Source organism: Carya illinoinensis, chromosome 2, assembly GCF_018687715.1.
Source record: "Carya illinoinensis cultivar Pawnee chromosome 2, C.illinoinensisPawnee_v1, whole genome shotgun sequence".
Taxonomy (NCBI): Eukaryota; Viridiplantae; Streptophyta; class Magnoliopsida; order Fagales; family Juglandaceae; genus Carya; species Carya illinoinensis.
In genome coordinates this window covers 24,594,189-24,611,530 of record NC_056753.1, presented here as the reverse complement: position 1 = coordinate 24,611,530, position 17,342 = coordinate 24,594,189, and the positions used below count along the sequence as shown (strand labels likewise).

Here is a 17,342-nt window from a genome sequence, read left to right as displayed (position 1 = left end):
TTAACTGAATTACACGCCTATATTTTAATCCTAAAAATGAAAACTAATTAACAAACCCCTTTATATATATATTAATTACTATTTTATCCTTTTAATTAGTATTTTTAACATGACATCAACCGCTAATTGGTAAATTAAAAAAAAATCCTATCTGCGAACTAGTATCACTTTTGAATATTAATGTTATAATATTAATATTAGATATAGTTATGAGTTGTGTAAATTTTATGAATTTTTTTTTTTTAAAAAGTGTGATATATTCTTAAAAAAATAATTTTATTTATTTTTTAATAAATTATGTAATAATATTCCAAACCCACTTCGAGAGAGAGAGAGAGAGAGGATAAGTTGGGACTGGCAGTGGGTGACTTGAAGATAAAGCGACAGGGGGCCGCAATCTGAGTGAATTGGGATCTTTCAGCATCGGAGAGAGAGCAAATGCATTCGAGCAATCGTTGGGAGCATTTTGGCGAACAGTTACAGGGCGCACTCCCATCTTTCCCCACTTAACTCATATCATAGGCAGGGCCAAGAATACTGAATTAGAACGCTAATCCATCTAATTTTTCCCACTCTTCTGCTGTCCTTTTTGGTTTTAATTTAAAGTACAGTGTTAAGTATTAATGGGAAGTACTCGAATGGAACTTTTCCTTTAAAAATTAATGCAACAAGTCACAAGATCTCAGTGACTCACAAATTCATCAGCTTTGATAGAATCTCCAAAAAGGGAAAGTCATGGGCACATGGCACATGGCCTTGCTTTCTTGGCTAGATTTTCTGAACCAACAACGCAGATGTCAATATTCTATCCACCACTTCCTTTTTATTTATTTATTTTGGAGCACAACAAGCAACCGATCCAGATTCCAGCCTATCCATCCTACTGCATCTTTGGTGGCATTGAAACGGCCACATTGATTAGGAGATGACATCACTGGATATTGCAGTTTCCAAAGAACTCTGTTCCTTTGTTGATTACCAAGTTCTAAAGAAATTGCCCATCACACTTTCTTTCAACTGGAGGGAGTTGTAGGGCCCAATATGGGGATGTGGGGCTGTCTGTGCAATCAATATTAGGTTGGACCCTTCCTTGCATGCTTACAAACCTAACCTTCAACTGCTACCTGAAAACGAAGTAGAAAGTTCAGGTATTGACTATAAATTACTGCTTCTCGGGAATCAAAATGTTTTTATTTGATTGAAAAATATTGAATTTCAATGCAAATATAAGGCTTTTTTTTTTTTTTTTGGAAGTCCCCTTTGGTTTTTATTATTACTTTTTTGACACAATGACTATATTATATAAGTTTGAGGGCAGAGGGTGTGGATGAACTAAACGTGCAAGGTTGTGCTACCAACCCCTCTTGATAGAAGTAAGGTTGCTATCTGTCTTTGGCATCTTTTTGGCCCTATTCTTTCTCCGCTCACTTGTTCGCTATCGTACCTGCCGAATAAGCAAGCGGATTCTCGAACTCACAATCCATCCATCTCACCAATTCAAATCCGGTCAAAATCATGAATAATCATACTAAAAATTATATAAAATTTATGCTCATCCAGACTCGCATCTAGACTCATAGTTGCTAGTATACACATCAAGACCAATGGTTTTGGGTCTATGCACAGTAAGTGTACTTGATTAAAGGAGATTTCTTGCTTGTTCTTTCCAATGGGCATCCTACATTTTACAGAGGAGAGTTTCTGCTTGGAAGAAAAGATCAGTGCTTAGTAGCCAACAAAAAGCTTCTCAACTATCCTATAGCATGCTTTAAGTAAGCAGTATCAACATCAGTGAAATGAACAGAGTGAGGTAAAAGGATAGAGAAGAAAAGTGAGGTATTCTATACATAACTCGACCACTATCTTAAAAACCAAATTACATCACTTGGCCAATGGTAATAGGTGGCTTTTCTGCCACCAACCCTAAATTCAAATCTTATTCGGCCATGGTTGGCTGTCGTCCAATGCAAAGTATCCTTGTAGACGACACTTCAAGGCACAACAGAATAACATGTTACATTTTCGTATTTATATTTGATTGGTTCAGACAATAATTTGATTTATAAGATTTATATTTTTTAAATTTATATTACAAATTAAATTATATCATGTAAATTATGTGTAGTGTAAAGACTTCTTAATGTCATTGTCGATCCCAAAACTTCGACTTGATTTTTTATATAAAGTTTTTCTAATTTTTATTTATAATTTGACTTCCCGTGACCGGTCATAGGATCGCTTAATCCTAGTATCCACATGAAAATTGAGCACTTCTTTATCTTTCTTTATGACTCCCTAATACCAAATTTCCTTTTATTGCTATGTACTGATCCACTTATAACTCTTTTACAACTATTTATAATTCATTTTATAATCGACAAACGCAATCATGCCACTTCATATGTTGATACTTTCAGCTGAGTTTGAAAAAGGGTAAAAGAATTCTTTTTCTTTTTCCATTATTTTTCTAGAAAAAAGTAATTAATCCAAATTGGGTACTCTGATTTCAACAGCTAGCTAGGCCAGGCTGTCTGTTGTGGACCAGCTTATGATACTTATAATGGTTCTATAAAAAGAAATGAAATTCCAATTTAAGACAAACAGCCAATTCCATTTTTAGAGGGCAGGGAGAAAAATTAAAGCATATTGTGTTTTCAAACATCTAGAATGTTTGACGGGAACCAAACAGAAAATTTATTTTCCTTGATACAGTTGGTAATGCAGATGCTTGCATGAATGAAACCCTCCCAATATCAACATAAAAATCGGCTCTTACCAAAGCATTGACATCAAATTACAACCATGCAAGCCATTCAAACATCACAAAACTGTAACAAATTATTACACCAATTCAAACTCTCTGTCTAATTCGTACGTTCCAATATTCTATATATCCACCAACTAATCAAGGGATCGAGAGAAATATCAGATACACACACACACACCCCCTTTTGCTTGATCTTCATCATCTGAGCGATCTCTTTATTAATTCTTTTCCAATTTTAACAAAAAATGGGCTGTGGGGAATCAAAACCAGAAGTTGCCGCAGGAAACACCATCCTCAGCCACAGGTCATCCGAGCCTGATCCTGGTTCCAAGAAGAGCAAAGACATAGAAACCATCCCCGAAGCAAACACCACAGATAACACCACAAACTCATCGCTGCAACAACAAGTACTTGAGGCCAAAAACGAAGACAACAAGGACTTGGGCGAGGCAGCAGTTGCGGCGGATGTCAAGAAGATAGATGAAAACACGGCAGCGAAGGAAGGAGGTGATGTAAAAATAATAGATAACGGGAAAGCTGCCGGGAAGGAAGCAGATCAGAAGGAAAATGGTTTGTAACCTCGACATTATTGCCCTTAGGATTTGACATCATCTAAACTTGTTACAACAACATCCCTAAACTCTTTACTTTTATTTTGAAGACTTAGATTTATCCATTTCAATACTTATCGAGTTTTTCTTTAATTTACAATATTGCATGTCATAATCCCAATATCGTAGATTCAAGTTCTAGTGCCAAACTTTGAACAAAAATTAGAAATACTATTTGTGAATTGAGATCATTTTTTTTTTCTTCTTTTTTCATTTTGTTTCACAATATGATGTTATTCCATTCAGCTAACTTCCTTATAATATATAGAGGCCGTAAAGCTGGTGGGAGAGAAGGTGATCAAGGAAGCAGAATCAGAAACGACGGTCGTAGAAAAGAATCAAAACGCTGATAATAAGGAGGTATATTATTACTCATCATATCATTCTCACCTTAATGAAACCATATGTTATGACTACCCTCAATTGTTAAATGAGATTTATAAGTAGGACTTGACGAATTAGGGTTTGGTTATGCAGGAACAGGAACATACGGCTGATACATGACTACCTACCAAGAAGGATATATGAGATCACAAAGTGAAGGAAGATTAACAAGATATCATGATCATGTGAAGTTTAATTTTCATGTGCTTAATTCATTTGTTTATCAATAAATTTATGTAATTTGTAAGTTTAAATGTTTTAGATCAGGCTTCTACTTCTTTACCATATACCTCTGTCTTCTTTCCTCTCTATAATTGTCGAAGCATATTCTTTTGTTTTTATTGAGCCACCCATCATTTACTTAATCAGCTCTATTCTTTTATAATTTTCCTTTAGTATTATTATTGAGAAATGATAGTTACAGTCGTAAGTACGTAAACGGCGTACAATTACTTTAAAAAAATAAATAAATACAAGACCTACATTAAAAGAAATTAATTTTTTAATAGTGAACCACACTCTTTTTCAAAATGACTATATGACACTTGCACACTCCACAACTGTACGTAGCATCACTCATTATCATTACTAGTATTATATATCCATAAATTTGGTGATTTAGTTTAAAGGTAATATTTGAGAAGTCATGAAAATAAATTTATGTAATTTAGAAGTTTAAAGATTATTAATGTAGACACTTCCACTTGTTTCCTATATAAATATTTGTTTTCATTTCTTTTATTAAAATCAGTAATAAATTTCTCATCTCTATTCGGGAAAGTTTGGACAACTCCAATGACTCTTTACACTGGAATATAAGGTTCATTATAGTCATATAGGATTGGGAGGTGGGGGATTATCTCAGATTTTTATAGCATGTTGCATGCATTGAATATGGAGAGCAGTAGGACTGGGGAGGATACATTACTTTGGATTCATCCTTGGAATAAAATCTTTTCGGTCAGATCATTGTACAAGGTTATGTCGACCCATGCAATCCTCTAATGGTTTTTCCTGGAAGTGCATTTAGAGAAGCAAAGTCATGGCCCCTCAAGGCGTACAAGGTTATCTCACGGGAAAATTCTGAATATAAATATTTGAGAAAGCGTAGTCTACTCTCCATACGAAGTGGTAAAGGATATGGGATGAGATTTTTAATAGACTTGGTATTGCCCGATGGTGAATCTATAGGATGGAAAATGCTAGGTTGCCCTCTCAACTTGCCTCGATCCTTAACTGTATCGCTAGTGCATTTCTTTTAAATGCTTAAAACAGTTGTTAGTAGTGAATTTATTAGTAGCTAAATGCTAGATCATTAGTAGCACGTATTTGTTTTGTCATAAATTCACTACTAATAACTTTTACTCACGATTGGCAATGATGTGGAAAGTATGTATTGTCACGAAATAGTTTCATGCAAAATACTCTTTACCCACTGGGTCAGTAGGTCCGAAATAGTATATTTTTATCCATTATAGATGAGAATCTTTGGTCGGGAAAGATATATTCCCACTAAATGCGTTCATGAAAAATTAAATTCCACCAATACATTTCATGGCAAAACTAATATTTTCCACCAACACAAACTGATTTGAGTAACCATTTACCATGAAATTCATCGGCTTTCTCCACGATCTAATTGGTGGGAAAACGTTACAATTTGCCACTAGTTCATGAATTAGTAGGAAAAAATATTTAGTGATACCAACTTTAAGTCACTAATCTTCCATGAATAGACTTAATAGAAAAAGAACATTTTTAAGTACGACTATAGTTTTTCTGACTAAATACCTTCGCAATAAAAACCAACAAATGTTGTAATGAGCGATGCACTTGAGCACGCGAAGACGAATTTAGGGTAACCGTCATATTGCTGTTGTTTGGGAAATAGTGTCTTTATGTCTTATGCGAGAGATACGAAAATTCGCTAGCAGGGATTAGAGATTTTTTTTGTTTTCCATACCTTGTTACTTTGGGCAGCTATTGTATTGGATGAGACTAATTTTCATGATTTTTACGCTGATCTTTCCGGCTCTTAGCTTATAAGTAGGTATATTCTCTTGTATATTTCATCTGTACTTGAACTATGCTAATTATGCAAATTAATAAATTTTATTTCTTGTAAAAAAGAAAGTACACAATGAAAACGTACACGATAGATAATGATATATATACACATTCCTTCCCAGCCCATGCCACAGCCCCCTTGCAAAAATATTGAGTCTAAGAACCTTTTGGTAGGCGCCCTAAATAAAGAAAGTGGATACGCTCAGTATAGGATGTCATCTGTCGTCTCTCAGCCATTTGTAAGAGCAATCATGCTCTTACCAAATTAATTCACGACAGTTTGCCTCCAACATCTGACTCTGTATTCAATCTGATAACTGGAGTTGCGGGAACTCTCGACAAGACCAAGTTTCCACTGAGATCCATTCTGCTATACAATGCCACTTGGGGATCCATCCAAAATCTGCATGTTCCTGGTGCATTGGACATTAATTCGATGCCATAATAAACTAGATGATCCGAGATGCTGGTGGCAGTGACCGACCTGCACAAAATAGCCAAAGATAGCATCTTTTCTGACAATACTGTTACCGTTTAACTTCCCAAATTCAATTATACAAAGGGTAGACTATCAAAAGAAAGGCATATCATTGAAGAAGGCTAACCTGCTACAGGATGGGTCTTCTCCGGTACCATCACAGACCTTCTCGGTTTTGTAAATTAAACTTTCCAATTCAATGTTGTAAAGCCACACCTAGAATTAAGATAGGTTGGAAGCAAATGAGGCAGGGTAAAAGAGAGAACCAATAAATATTTCATCAATTCAGTTAGCGAATGGATACCTCTCTTGGGAAATGGTGGTATGTCTTTTGAGGGAAATAGTGGTAGTATGGTGGTAAATGAGGTACAATATCATGATCGTTTATGACTCGAATTGCATTTGGGACAAGTTTGCTATAGCAGGACGCAAATGCTGCATTGCCAATACGAGGTTGTCCAAATGTCATGACTTGAATATTCTGGGCCTCATGATTGACCTGTAATTAAATATTTTTATAAGTGACCTGTAAATAAAAAGATATTACTTCAAAACAACTATAATTTTATCAAATGTGCTTCCAGGTAAAACTGTACATTAGAACTAATTTCTAACAGAACATCTGACAAATGTAGCAGCACTAAGCAGAAAAGAACAGCTCATCAAGCAGCGGTAAAAAACCAAGTAATAAATGAACGACTTTACAGAAAGAATTTTTTATTTTTCATTTTTTATTTTATTTTTATAGATTATACAAGATGATGGAGTACCACAACTTCCACATGCATTAATCAACAACCATCTGAAAGAACTTTACTGATAGTTGTAGGTCTTTGGACTAGATGATATAACATGCAGAGTGGAAAAATATGCACGTGTTTGAAGTGTCAGGTCACAATTTCTATGTCCACACGCTACAATCAATGAGTGCAGATGCCAACACCCCAACTCAAAATTGATCCTAAAAAACAACATAGCTCAAACACAGGATTTGTAACGAACCTCCCAAAGCATTGGAGACAATGGAAACGAATCACACAAAAAATTCCCAGATTACCAAAAAAGTTTATTTTCAATTACCTTTAGATCAAGTCCACAAAATGCGGCCATTGCCCCACCCATTGAGTGCCCAGTCACCATGATGGGAATGTCTCCATACAGTTTCTTTGCCCTTTTAACAGCATTTAAAACTGCAGGGCGTATAGTTGTGTTGTGGTAAGCATAATAAAATCCATGGTGCACCTAGAAAGAATGAAAAAGTTGGCTAAGAATTCATACTCTTCAACTCTTGTATAAATATAGCATCATATCTCCACAATACATACCATTGCATTATCCATGCCAGGGTACTTTAAGTCAAGCTGTTTCCAATACAAGTCTTCAATCCAATTCATTATGCTGTATAAATGCAGTTCAAAGGTTAACAGCAACCAAATAACGGAAGATAAAAAACCAAGGTGACCTCTGCACAAAGTGACAAACCCAGTTTCATATTGAAAGCTGAAGTATTTTGCCATATTTATAGTACTCCCTTCATGAACCAATCAATTTTCCAGTAGATTTCATCAACTAGAGGACATCATCTAAGCATTCAATATCACTTTAACATACTAGCTTGGGCCAGACACCCTTTTTCTGTGCACACCCTTTTACTCGTCATACAACGGTCAGGACTGAAAACATCACTAAACAAAAATTATGAGTAAATACGCCACTAGAATATCACCTGTGTTCCTGAGTCCCTCTAAATGCAATCACAATAGCATTAAGATCCTTTGCCACCCCAACAAAGCCCTGAAGTAGGTTAGGCATAGTAATATCAATGGCCAGAAACCTCCAGCAATTAAATTACAGGATAAGACCAGAAAGGACATGCTACTATTTAAATGCCATCATGAAATGAGAATGCACCTGTAAGCAGTGCTGAACGTCAACAACCAACTCTATGATTTCAAAGCCCTGTTTCAATAAAAAAGAACATCGGCCCAACAGTTTTAGTAGGAAAAACGAAAAACACCATCTTCTGGCAAATACAAAACTCAGCATACTCTTGCAATTAAAAAAAAAACAAACAAAGCAGACAATATCGTCCCAGTACCTTCGTCAAACCATCACATCTTGGGCACGTCCAAGTAAATAGTTCTGTCAAATCTGACATGTACACCTGCAAGAGCAAAAGCTTCTTTGAGTCACCAATCTCATGCTACAGAATCTCTTAGCAGTCTCATTTCATGCTAAAATCTTGGCTATTGCAATATGAAGCAACTTGAGATTCACTTAATTGAAGCAACAGATGCAACTTGACTTACACCATTTGGAACTCAGGTCAAGTACAATTTCAAAAACCTAGAATAATTTTATTAGCACGTTAACTGGAATGCAAATTGGGACAATCCACTAGTCCAAAGCTGAGCTCAAAACTTTTTATAGGATCTCTCTGAACTTTATATGCCACCAATTATTTTGAGATAGCGTCTCCCTCATGGTAAGTTCTGTTCAACTAGAAGCTGCCTAAAATAACTACAGCTTCTCCACATCATAGTTACAGCACACCAGCTACACTGAGTAAATTGTACTGGTTAACATCGTAAATGGTGGGACTATAAATTTTCTATGACAGTAATCTATTATTCAAATCACTCCAGATTTTAAAAATATTTCCCCTAGAACTTACCGCCGAAGCATACTCCACCAATACTGCAGCAAGGGTATGATTGTAAATGGAGCTATGATCCCCCTTGACCTTGACGTTGAGTTCTGCAAGTAAACCAGGAAAACTGAATAGAATGAATTGTAGAATATAGACCTTACATGACCAGCTCGCTTGTAAAGTGGTGACTCTCAACATGCACGATACACATACATGCAATTAAATGTGTAATACTCCAATTGGCTTAACTAATTAAGATAGCTTGAGCAGACTTTAAGCTAATCTCGGTTGTCCAAATTTCAAATGCAGATAACATATCTCTAGTGACAAGACATCATGGCTCGTGAAAGCCTCGGGTATTGAGTGGATCCAGGTCAGGCCAATTGGAATTCCTCTAATTAAACAAAATCTGTCAAAATCGTTTCCTAAAGTTTCCTATTTCCTGAGAATAATCAACTACTTCCATCACGCAGCAAATATGCTTGCAATGCCCGTAATGAAAAAAAACCCCACGAGCTCGAAAGGAAATTAGAATATATTAACACTTCCAGAAGAAGGCATTTTTCTCCCAAAACAAAAATCGACTTATGCGGGAAATCAAAATCGAACATGCACACGAGGAATCCTTGAGAGTTGAAACGAAATACAGAACTAAGGAAGCTTATGAATTAAATTAAAAAAAAAAATCAAACATAAATAACGTTATGGACTCTAAATCCAAAATTAATTGAGAGAACTGAGATTTGAAAGTTCCAGTTACCTCTTCCACTAGAAAAGGAGAGTAGATATGTAAAGATTGCCAACATCAACCAACAACTCTTTCCCATTATCTGTCAACATAAACAACGCGAGCGATAAGACAATTAAAAGTTGCAAACAATAAAAAACCCAAAAGATTATAAAATATATTTTTTCCTCCTCGTTTCTAGTCATGAAACAATACCAAAATCCAAAGATTAGCAGCAGATTTAGAATTGAAAATCGAATTGACAATAAATACCGCACAGAATTCGGACCCACTTGCACAGTAAATTCGGGCCTCCAGAAACGATCGGAGCGTGCCCGCGGAGGCTCAGAGCTCTGTGAGGCGGCTGCAACAACGGCTCTTTCGGTACTTTGCTTCGGACTTCGGCCGTACAGAGAGCAATGCCTGATTAGAGACAAGATCAGAACAGAAGAAGATAGACCGTAGGACGGAAAAGTCGCTTCCCTGACTCTTTTTTCCCTTTGCCGAAATTACCCCGACTCTTCTTTTCGTTCTGAAAAATATTCTAACTATAAAAAACATTACATCAATTTATAAAATTATTTTTATATAATTTATTTATAAATCTTTATTTTTTGACGCGTGTGGGGCACGGATTTTGCCATTTTTGGTTGGCCTTCGTAAAAGGTACATACCATCGGATAGGATCTCATAATTAATTCATTTGTGAAATTATTTAAATCAAAAAATTAAGAACGGAAAATATAATTATTCAGGTACCAAAAAAATTAGAATTCAAGATTTCTTATGGATACGATTTAATATTGTGAGATTATTGGTTTGATCTCTTTCTAAATTTAAATAGTAATTTTATTTTATTTTTTAAATCTTATCTCTACTCATATTTAATAATATTTTTATAATGTCAAACCTACAATAACAGCCATTTAAAATATATTACAAAATTGACATGAGTACCGATGATAAATATAAAAAGCTTTCTCCAGCTTGAATATACACTTCTCACAAGCATTTTAATAATATAAAAATCATATGTAATATTGGTGTTTTCCATCTAAATTATAAGAAGTGTTTACAATATAAAATTGCAAGAGTTGTGGGGTATTTAAATTGTAGCACTATAAATGCCGACTTGTATTTTTTTTTTTTTTAGAGCATTGGCATTTGATTATGTAAATGCAAATGTAAAATTTACATAATATGACTTGATTTTGCATTTGGCTATTTCGCTCAAAATTTATTCCCACATTAGATTATCCATCTATTAGTCAAAATAATAATAAAATATTATAAATTTAATAATATTTTTTTAATTTTTTTCTATTAATTGAAACCAAACTATCCACAAATACATTCAGTTATAATATTTATGCCCACCACAAATACATTAAGTTACAAATCAAAAAACACAATACTGAACACAATATTTCTACTTATCACAAATATATTCAGTTACATCACAATACCATTAAAAAAACCTGCACATTACATTTTTACTTCAAAAAAACACCATTGAGAAAAGTACAAGTCATCACTAACTAGGTGTTATACATTTCAGCCCATAAATACATTCAATTAGCAAAATTTATGCCCACCACAAATACATTAAGTTACAAATCAAAAAACATAATACTCCTGCCCATCACAAATACATTCAGTTACATCACAACACCATTGAAAAAAAACCTACCCATTACATTTTCACCTCAAAAAAACACTATTGATAAAAGTACAAGTCATCACTAATTGGGCATTATACATTTCAGCCCATAAATACATTCAATTATAATACTTCTGCCCATCACAAATGCATTCAGTTACATCACAACACCATTAAAAAAAAAAACCTGTCCATTACATTTTCACCTCAAAAAAACATCATTGAGAAAAGCACAAGTTATCACTAACTGATGGTTATACATTTCAGCCCATCACATAAATACACACCCATTCCAAAAGTCAGTCTATCACAAAAATACACATACCTCCAAAAGTCAGCCCATTACTAATGTTACTACCCATCACAAAAATTGTAGACAATGTCCAACAATAAAGTTGTTGTCCAGTCACATGTATTTCTATTACATGTGACTGGACGACCACTAAAATCAGACAAAGTATACATTAAACATATACTACTGTTAATTACAATGTCAAAATAAGCTAGACAAATACTTACACACCTCCAAAATATGTGGTTGGGTTCTCGAATGGTGATGTGATTGTAGATTCTTTCATTAAAGCGTTGAAAATTTCATCTTGAAGATGTTGGAAATAGATTTGCTGCTTTGGTTTCATCCCATCAATATCTAATTTCATTATTTTAGCTTCAAATTTCTTCTTCTTTAGTGCAAAATGTTCATCTCTATCCCGCTCTACCTTGCTATAAAATTCCTCTCTCCACGTTGAATGTATTTCTGTCAGTAGTCAAGCGAGCTAAAGTATGGTTAAATTCAACATCTATTTCATCTCTAGACTTCCTCTTTCTTTCTTTTTCTTTTTCAGCCTTCTTTCTTGGAGGTCTCTCATGAATGACCTCCACATTGTCATCCAACATATCGTCGCCGTCTAGAGTTAAGCTAGAATTGGCCAGACGTCTTCCAAGTGGTTTCCTCCTCGTTGACAATGTTGACTGATGTTGTTGCCATTTTAGTTGGTGTCTCAATAAACACCAACAATGCTCCATGGTAAAATAAGAATTCTCATTTTCTTTGTACAATATTTTCGCATTCTCAATCTTAAATGAATAAAGTGATAAAGTTAGTATGAAAATAAGCATAAGCATATAAAAAACTAAAAGAAAAATAGAATTAATACCTTATCGACCTCCGTGGTACCACTCAAATGTAAAAACTCTATTTGTGCTATAGCAGCACAAAACTTGTTTGTGCATTTTTGAATTGATTGCCATCGATTGGTCAATGATGCAGTCGAACGTTCAGGAGTGTTTGATTTTTTATGCTCATGGTAGTATTCATAAATTCTTTTCCACATTTGAATGAATTTTTGGTCAGTCTCCCGAATAGCAGGCTAATGTTTAGCCAAGCTGAAACAAGAAGATTATCCTCCTATGTGGTGAAAGACACACCTCGTTGAGATTTTTTAGTAGGTGGCCTTCGTTCACTTTCAACTTGTGATGGTTGGACCACCACATTACCATGTATGCTATTGAATAGGGTGCTACCCTCCCCTTGCCCATCACTTTGTAATAGAGTGGTGAAAAAGGGATCCGCATCAAATGAAGGCTCCATCCTTGAATAATTTAAAGTTCCTCATAAAACATCAATATAAACATCAACTTATTAAACATATATTAAGAAATTGCATAATCACAAATAGCAGTAGGAAAATTTGCTTTTAATAGCATCATTATCAATATCCATATATAATCACAAATAGCAGCAGGAAAAAGCAAAAACAGCAGTAGGAAAATTTGCTTTTAATAGCATCATTATCAATATCCATACATAATCAAAAACAGTAGCAGGAAAATTTTCTTTTAAACATACATAATCAATATCTATCCTTATATTGTTGCAGAGAATTTGCTTTTAATAGCATAAAAAGAAAAAACAACAGTAGCAGGAAAAGAAAACATAACAGCAGCAGCAAAAGAAAATAATAGGAGCTTGCTCAAACAAGAAGGGAAATTCATCCCATTAATGATTGTTGCTCAACAGGAGCTTGCTGCATTTATCTCAATAACAACCCAAGATTCAAGTTTTTAAACTTACTATCCATTGAACATATCAACAGATGACACCCCATTGAGAATTTGACTCTACATGATAAACTTATTTAACAAGGCAAGAGATAGTGTGCAGAATAAATTAGCAATGTTACACTTTACTTTCATTTTCCCTCTAATCTAATGAACATGAACCCCAAGGTATTTTGTTTTACAAGGGGATAATTACACTGACCTATGGATGTGGTTTTTACAAATAAACAATAGCACAGAATTTGCCACATCCTAACAGTAACTATTAGCTCAAAGAGATATGGACAATCGAGAGAGTTTGCTTTGCCTAACTTGTGCTATTTCTATACTATCCCAGTCGTTTAACTTGAGACGCACAATGACACCAAAGCCAACTCATACACTAAGACCTGCTACAAATGTCAAAGTCACTGCAATTTTGGAGAAAGCAAATGTTATTCGCCAGGTTTTCTATTGTCAAAGAGAAGCAGCATCCAAGGGAAGGTGAAATACAATTGGTCAATCACACAAAAAAGGTGAAATAGCACTTGAAACAACGTTTTCAACTAAAACAACCATAAAAGCTAAAACCAAAAAGCTTGTAATTAAAAAAGCAAACAGAAAAGAAGAAAGCAAAAAAGAGAATATAAAGTAGTCTTGCATATAGAACAAACCAAGAGAATCACCCCACAAAATAGAGTATTATCAAGAAAAGGAGCAACCTTTATCACAAATCTGATGAAAAGAAACAAAACCTAGATAATGAAACATCAAGCCACCATGCGACATAAACCATTTTTAATCTCAAATGCCCAAAATGAAAATGAAGCAAAGAAAATCAGAGAGAGAAATGAAATGTACGCACCTGAATGATGATGTTGTGAAATCCTTCTTGGAGTTTTCGGACGCTGGGTTGAACGAAAATGGTGAAGACAAAATGGAGAATGGGAACGAAAATGGGGAAGAGGAGAGAAGGAGGGAGCTCGGTTGTGTCCTTGGGAAACTGACTTTCGAGGGAAAAAGTAACCGGTGCTGTACTTTATTGAATAAAAATAAGGTTTGGTTTTTGTACAGTAGTCTTGCATATATGACCGTCGAGTTTGATTTACTGTAACTCAAAGTAATTTATTTTGTTGTTGGATAATCCGATGCAGATGATTTTATGTGTAATTGAGTTAAATTTTGCATTTCATTGGCATTTGGATAATCCAATGCCAATGCTCTTAGAACAATTGTCCATTTCTTTGTTGTAAGGAATATGGGTAGAAAACCGACTAGTCGATTCGGTTTCGGCCCAAAATCGAAACTAAATTGACATGACATTTAAGAACTCTAACTGATTGAATTGACCAAACGAAGGGTAGAGCATCAACTAGTGCGGCACCAATCAGGCTGCATTCAGTTCATCTGTTTGAACTTAACACTTTCAAGGATGGCTGACAAAGACGTGGGACGCTTACAATGGGGCAAGGAACAAGTTGTGAGACTGCCTGCCTAGAATTTTTTACCATTGATGGAATGTTGTAGAGAGAGAGAGAGAGAGAGGTTCTGAGTTGAAGAAAGGGTTAGAGTTGAACTCCTGACCAAAACCACATCGTTTTAGTTAATTTATTTTGAACTGTTTTAATGAAACGACATTATTTAATTAATATAATTTTATAAAACAACTATAAATATATATAATGGTCATTTCACCGGTTTGAATATTATGCAAATCGGGAATTGTAGACCAATATCAATTTGTACCTTGTTGGACACCAACCAGTTCTCCGTCAATTTCAGCTGATTTCAAAATTCAAAGGCAGTTATGATTTGTTCCTATTCACCCCTATTAAGGAAGTAGGGCTTGAAGAACTACTCCTGGTGGTCGAAACTTGGGGAATATTTTCTTATGGGCTTAGACTAACTTGTTTGTTTAGAGTATGATGCCAATAGACCTTGTCTTTTATTAACAGCCCTGACTTTTCCTTTTTCTTAATTTGTTTTATTGTTCAATTTTTAATGAGAAAAATATTACTTACTCACCAATATATATCTTGATCTTAAAGCGTGTAATTTTTTAGGAGACTCTAATAGCCACCTAAGCGACTATTAGAGTAGGGAGAAATGAGAGCTTTTCTTTTGTACGTTCACTTTTTAACTCTTCTTAATTTAATGTATGTATAACTCTTATTTAAAGATTTTTCTTATGAGAGGTTAATTAACTTCCCTAAAATTAAGTGGTAGTGATGGGAAGTTAATTAATAACCTCCTCACCTATGTGGACACATCATAAGTCATGGGGTACCCACAACCAACAGTCTTGTTTCCCATACTCTGAAAATGCTTAACCTTTGCTATATCTCCCCTGTCGTGAAAAAATTGCACATATCTCTCTTGAACTAACCAATGCTCTAAAAAAGTTTAGCCCTTTCCATGCCATACCTGTTTTGAGAAAGAGAAATGATGCATCCACCGAAGATGCACTTACCCATTTGTTTTATATACTTAATTATTAAGTAAGTATTTCTAAATGAGTTTGTGATTTTTTCAAATGTTTAAAGTGATTTAAAAGTACTTGAAAAAAGCACAAAAAAAAAAGTGTATTTTATACTTCTCGGTAGAAATTCTTGGAAACACCTTTTGGTGACCCTAACAATCCCCTTTGATAAAAGATGGCTACCATTGCTCTTGTACTAGTGAATGAGTTAACATTATAAAACCATGTCTATGCTTGGTCTTATTTTTTATTTACTTGCTTTTCTGTGAGCTTTTAAGAATGCCACCCACCTCAAGCTCTCGTTTGCATCCATTTCTCTGTTTTCATTTTCATGTAAGAAGACATGATGAGGGTCAAGTCATCTTCTTTCAAGCTCTCTCTTTGAAATATTGGGATCATGCTCTACACTGTAGTGACCTCACAACTGCCCTTGTTTCTCCTTCCTTGACCTCGGCACCATCGACCCGAGGCCGACGAGCTGCGTGGATTCCACCATGGTCTCTATCTTATCCAATCTTAACCTTGGTGCAACCTTGCAATACATCATCTCTATTGCTATTGTGGCATGCTTGTTGTCTCTCTATATTTCACTCTCATTGTGTAACTTCTATTTAGGTTCTTGTTAAAATTTGGACTAGTCTTGATGTATTGTTGCAAATAATTTGGTATATAGTTTGATTAGTCTTTGTAGAATGGTCTTGGTAGATAGTTGCAAATACTTTACAACAACATATATTATTTTATTTTTTGAACCCATAATTTTATTAGTTTTTCTCTTTTTTTTTTTTTAAGTAGCAGTTTGTTACTTTTTCCTTTTAGAAAAGATAGTTAGAAATGGTCCAGCTCCCTTCATTTCTTTTGTTATACTATTTTCTAGTGTAGTGCTAAAAAAATAACAGATTGAAAATAAAAGAACAAGAGTTAAAAAGAATAGACAAAAATGCTCACCCCAAGCGGCACCATTCAAAGAAAAAAGTACCATCCTTAGACGAGTACCATTGAAGAAAGTGATCTTTCCTGGGCGACCACCACTTTAAGGAAAAAGTGATGGTAGGTAAGACCATGGATAACAAAAGTACTCGCCAACAAAAGTACTAGCAAGCACTATAGAGAACAAAGTGCTCCATTTCTTGACAACATAAAGAGTGTTGATTTTTATGAAAATACATATATTTGTCTATCTTGAAAAAAAAAAAAAAGCATAACAGATGGTAATAATATTGATTATCTCATAAAAATAGATTCGGTGTTCCTTTAAAAAAAAAAAAACTCAATCCCTCTCTAGGTTCCTATTTCTTTGGTGTTGAATTGATATAAATAAAAAGATGGTGCACAAATGTTTATTGTGAGTTAATTTCCTATGTCCAACTCGTTTTCACTTTGCACAATCGGTTTTTTTTTTTTTTTTTTTTTTTAAAATCAACTTACACACGGAAAGGCAATGTGCTCACAACCTATGCGAGCATCTTGAGAACAAAT

At 34.6% G+C, this 17,342-nt stretch overlaps 2 protein-coding genes across 3 annotated transcripts; one reads left to right on the top strand and one right to left on the bottom strand.

Annotated features, from left to right (window-relative positions):
- The first annotated feature begins 2,642 nt into the window (after positions 1-2,642).
- On the top strand, positions 2,643-4,049 carry LOC122294744. Its single transcript, XM_043103680.1, has 3 exons — positions 2,643-3,337; positions 3,647-3,738; positions 3,856-4,049. Exons 1-3 carry the CDS (start codon positions 3,013-3,015, stop codon positions 3,880-3,882), a joined length of 444 nt encoding a protein of 147 aa, XP_042959614.1. The 5' UTR covers positions 2,643-3,012; the 3' UTR covers positions 3,883-4,049.
- Positions 4,050-5,855: 1,806 nt separating this feature from the next.
- LOC122300453 (lipase-like) lies at positions 5,856-10,227 on the bottom strand. Of its 2 annotated transcripts, none has more exons than XM_043111122.1 (11): positions 9,958-10,227; positions 9,718-9,787; positions 8,982-9,064; positions 8,406-8,471; positions 8,219-8,266; positions 8,034-8,101; positions 7,633-7,705; positions 7,388-7,549; positions 6,612-6,806; positions 6,435-6,523; positions 5,856-6,313 (listed from the first exon to the last, which is right to left on the bottom strand). In XM_043111122.1, exons 2-11 carry the CDS (start codon positions 9,782-9,784, stop codon positions 6,100-6,102), a joined length of 1,065 nt encoding a protein of 354 aa, XP_042967056.1. In that variant the 5' UTR covers positions 9,785-9,787; positions 9,958-10,227; the 3' UTR covers positions 5,856-6,099. The 2 variants fall into 2 exon arrangements, with proteins under 2 accessions (XP_042967056.1, XP_042967057.1); XM_043111123.1 differs by having other exon boundaries at positions 9,978-10,227.
- Positions 10,228-17,342: the final 7,115 nt, after the last annotated feature.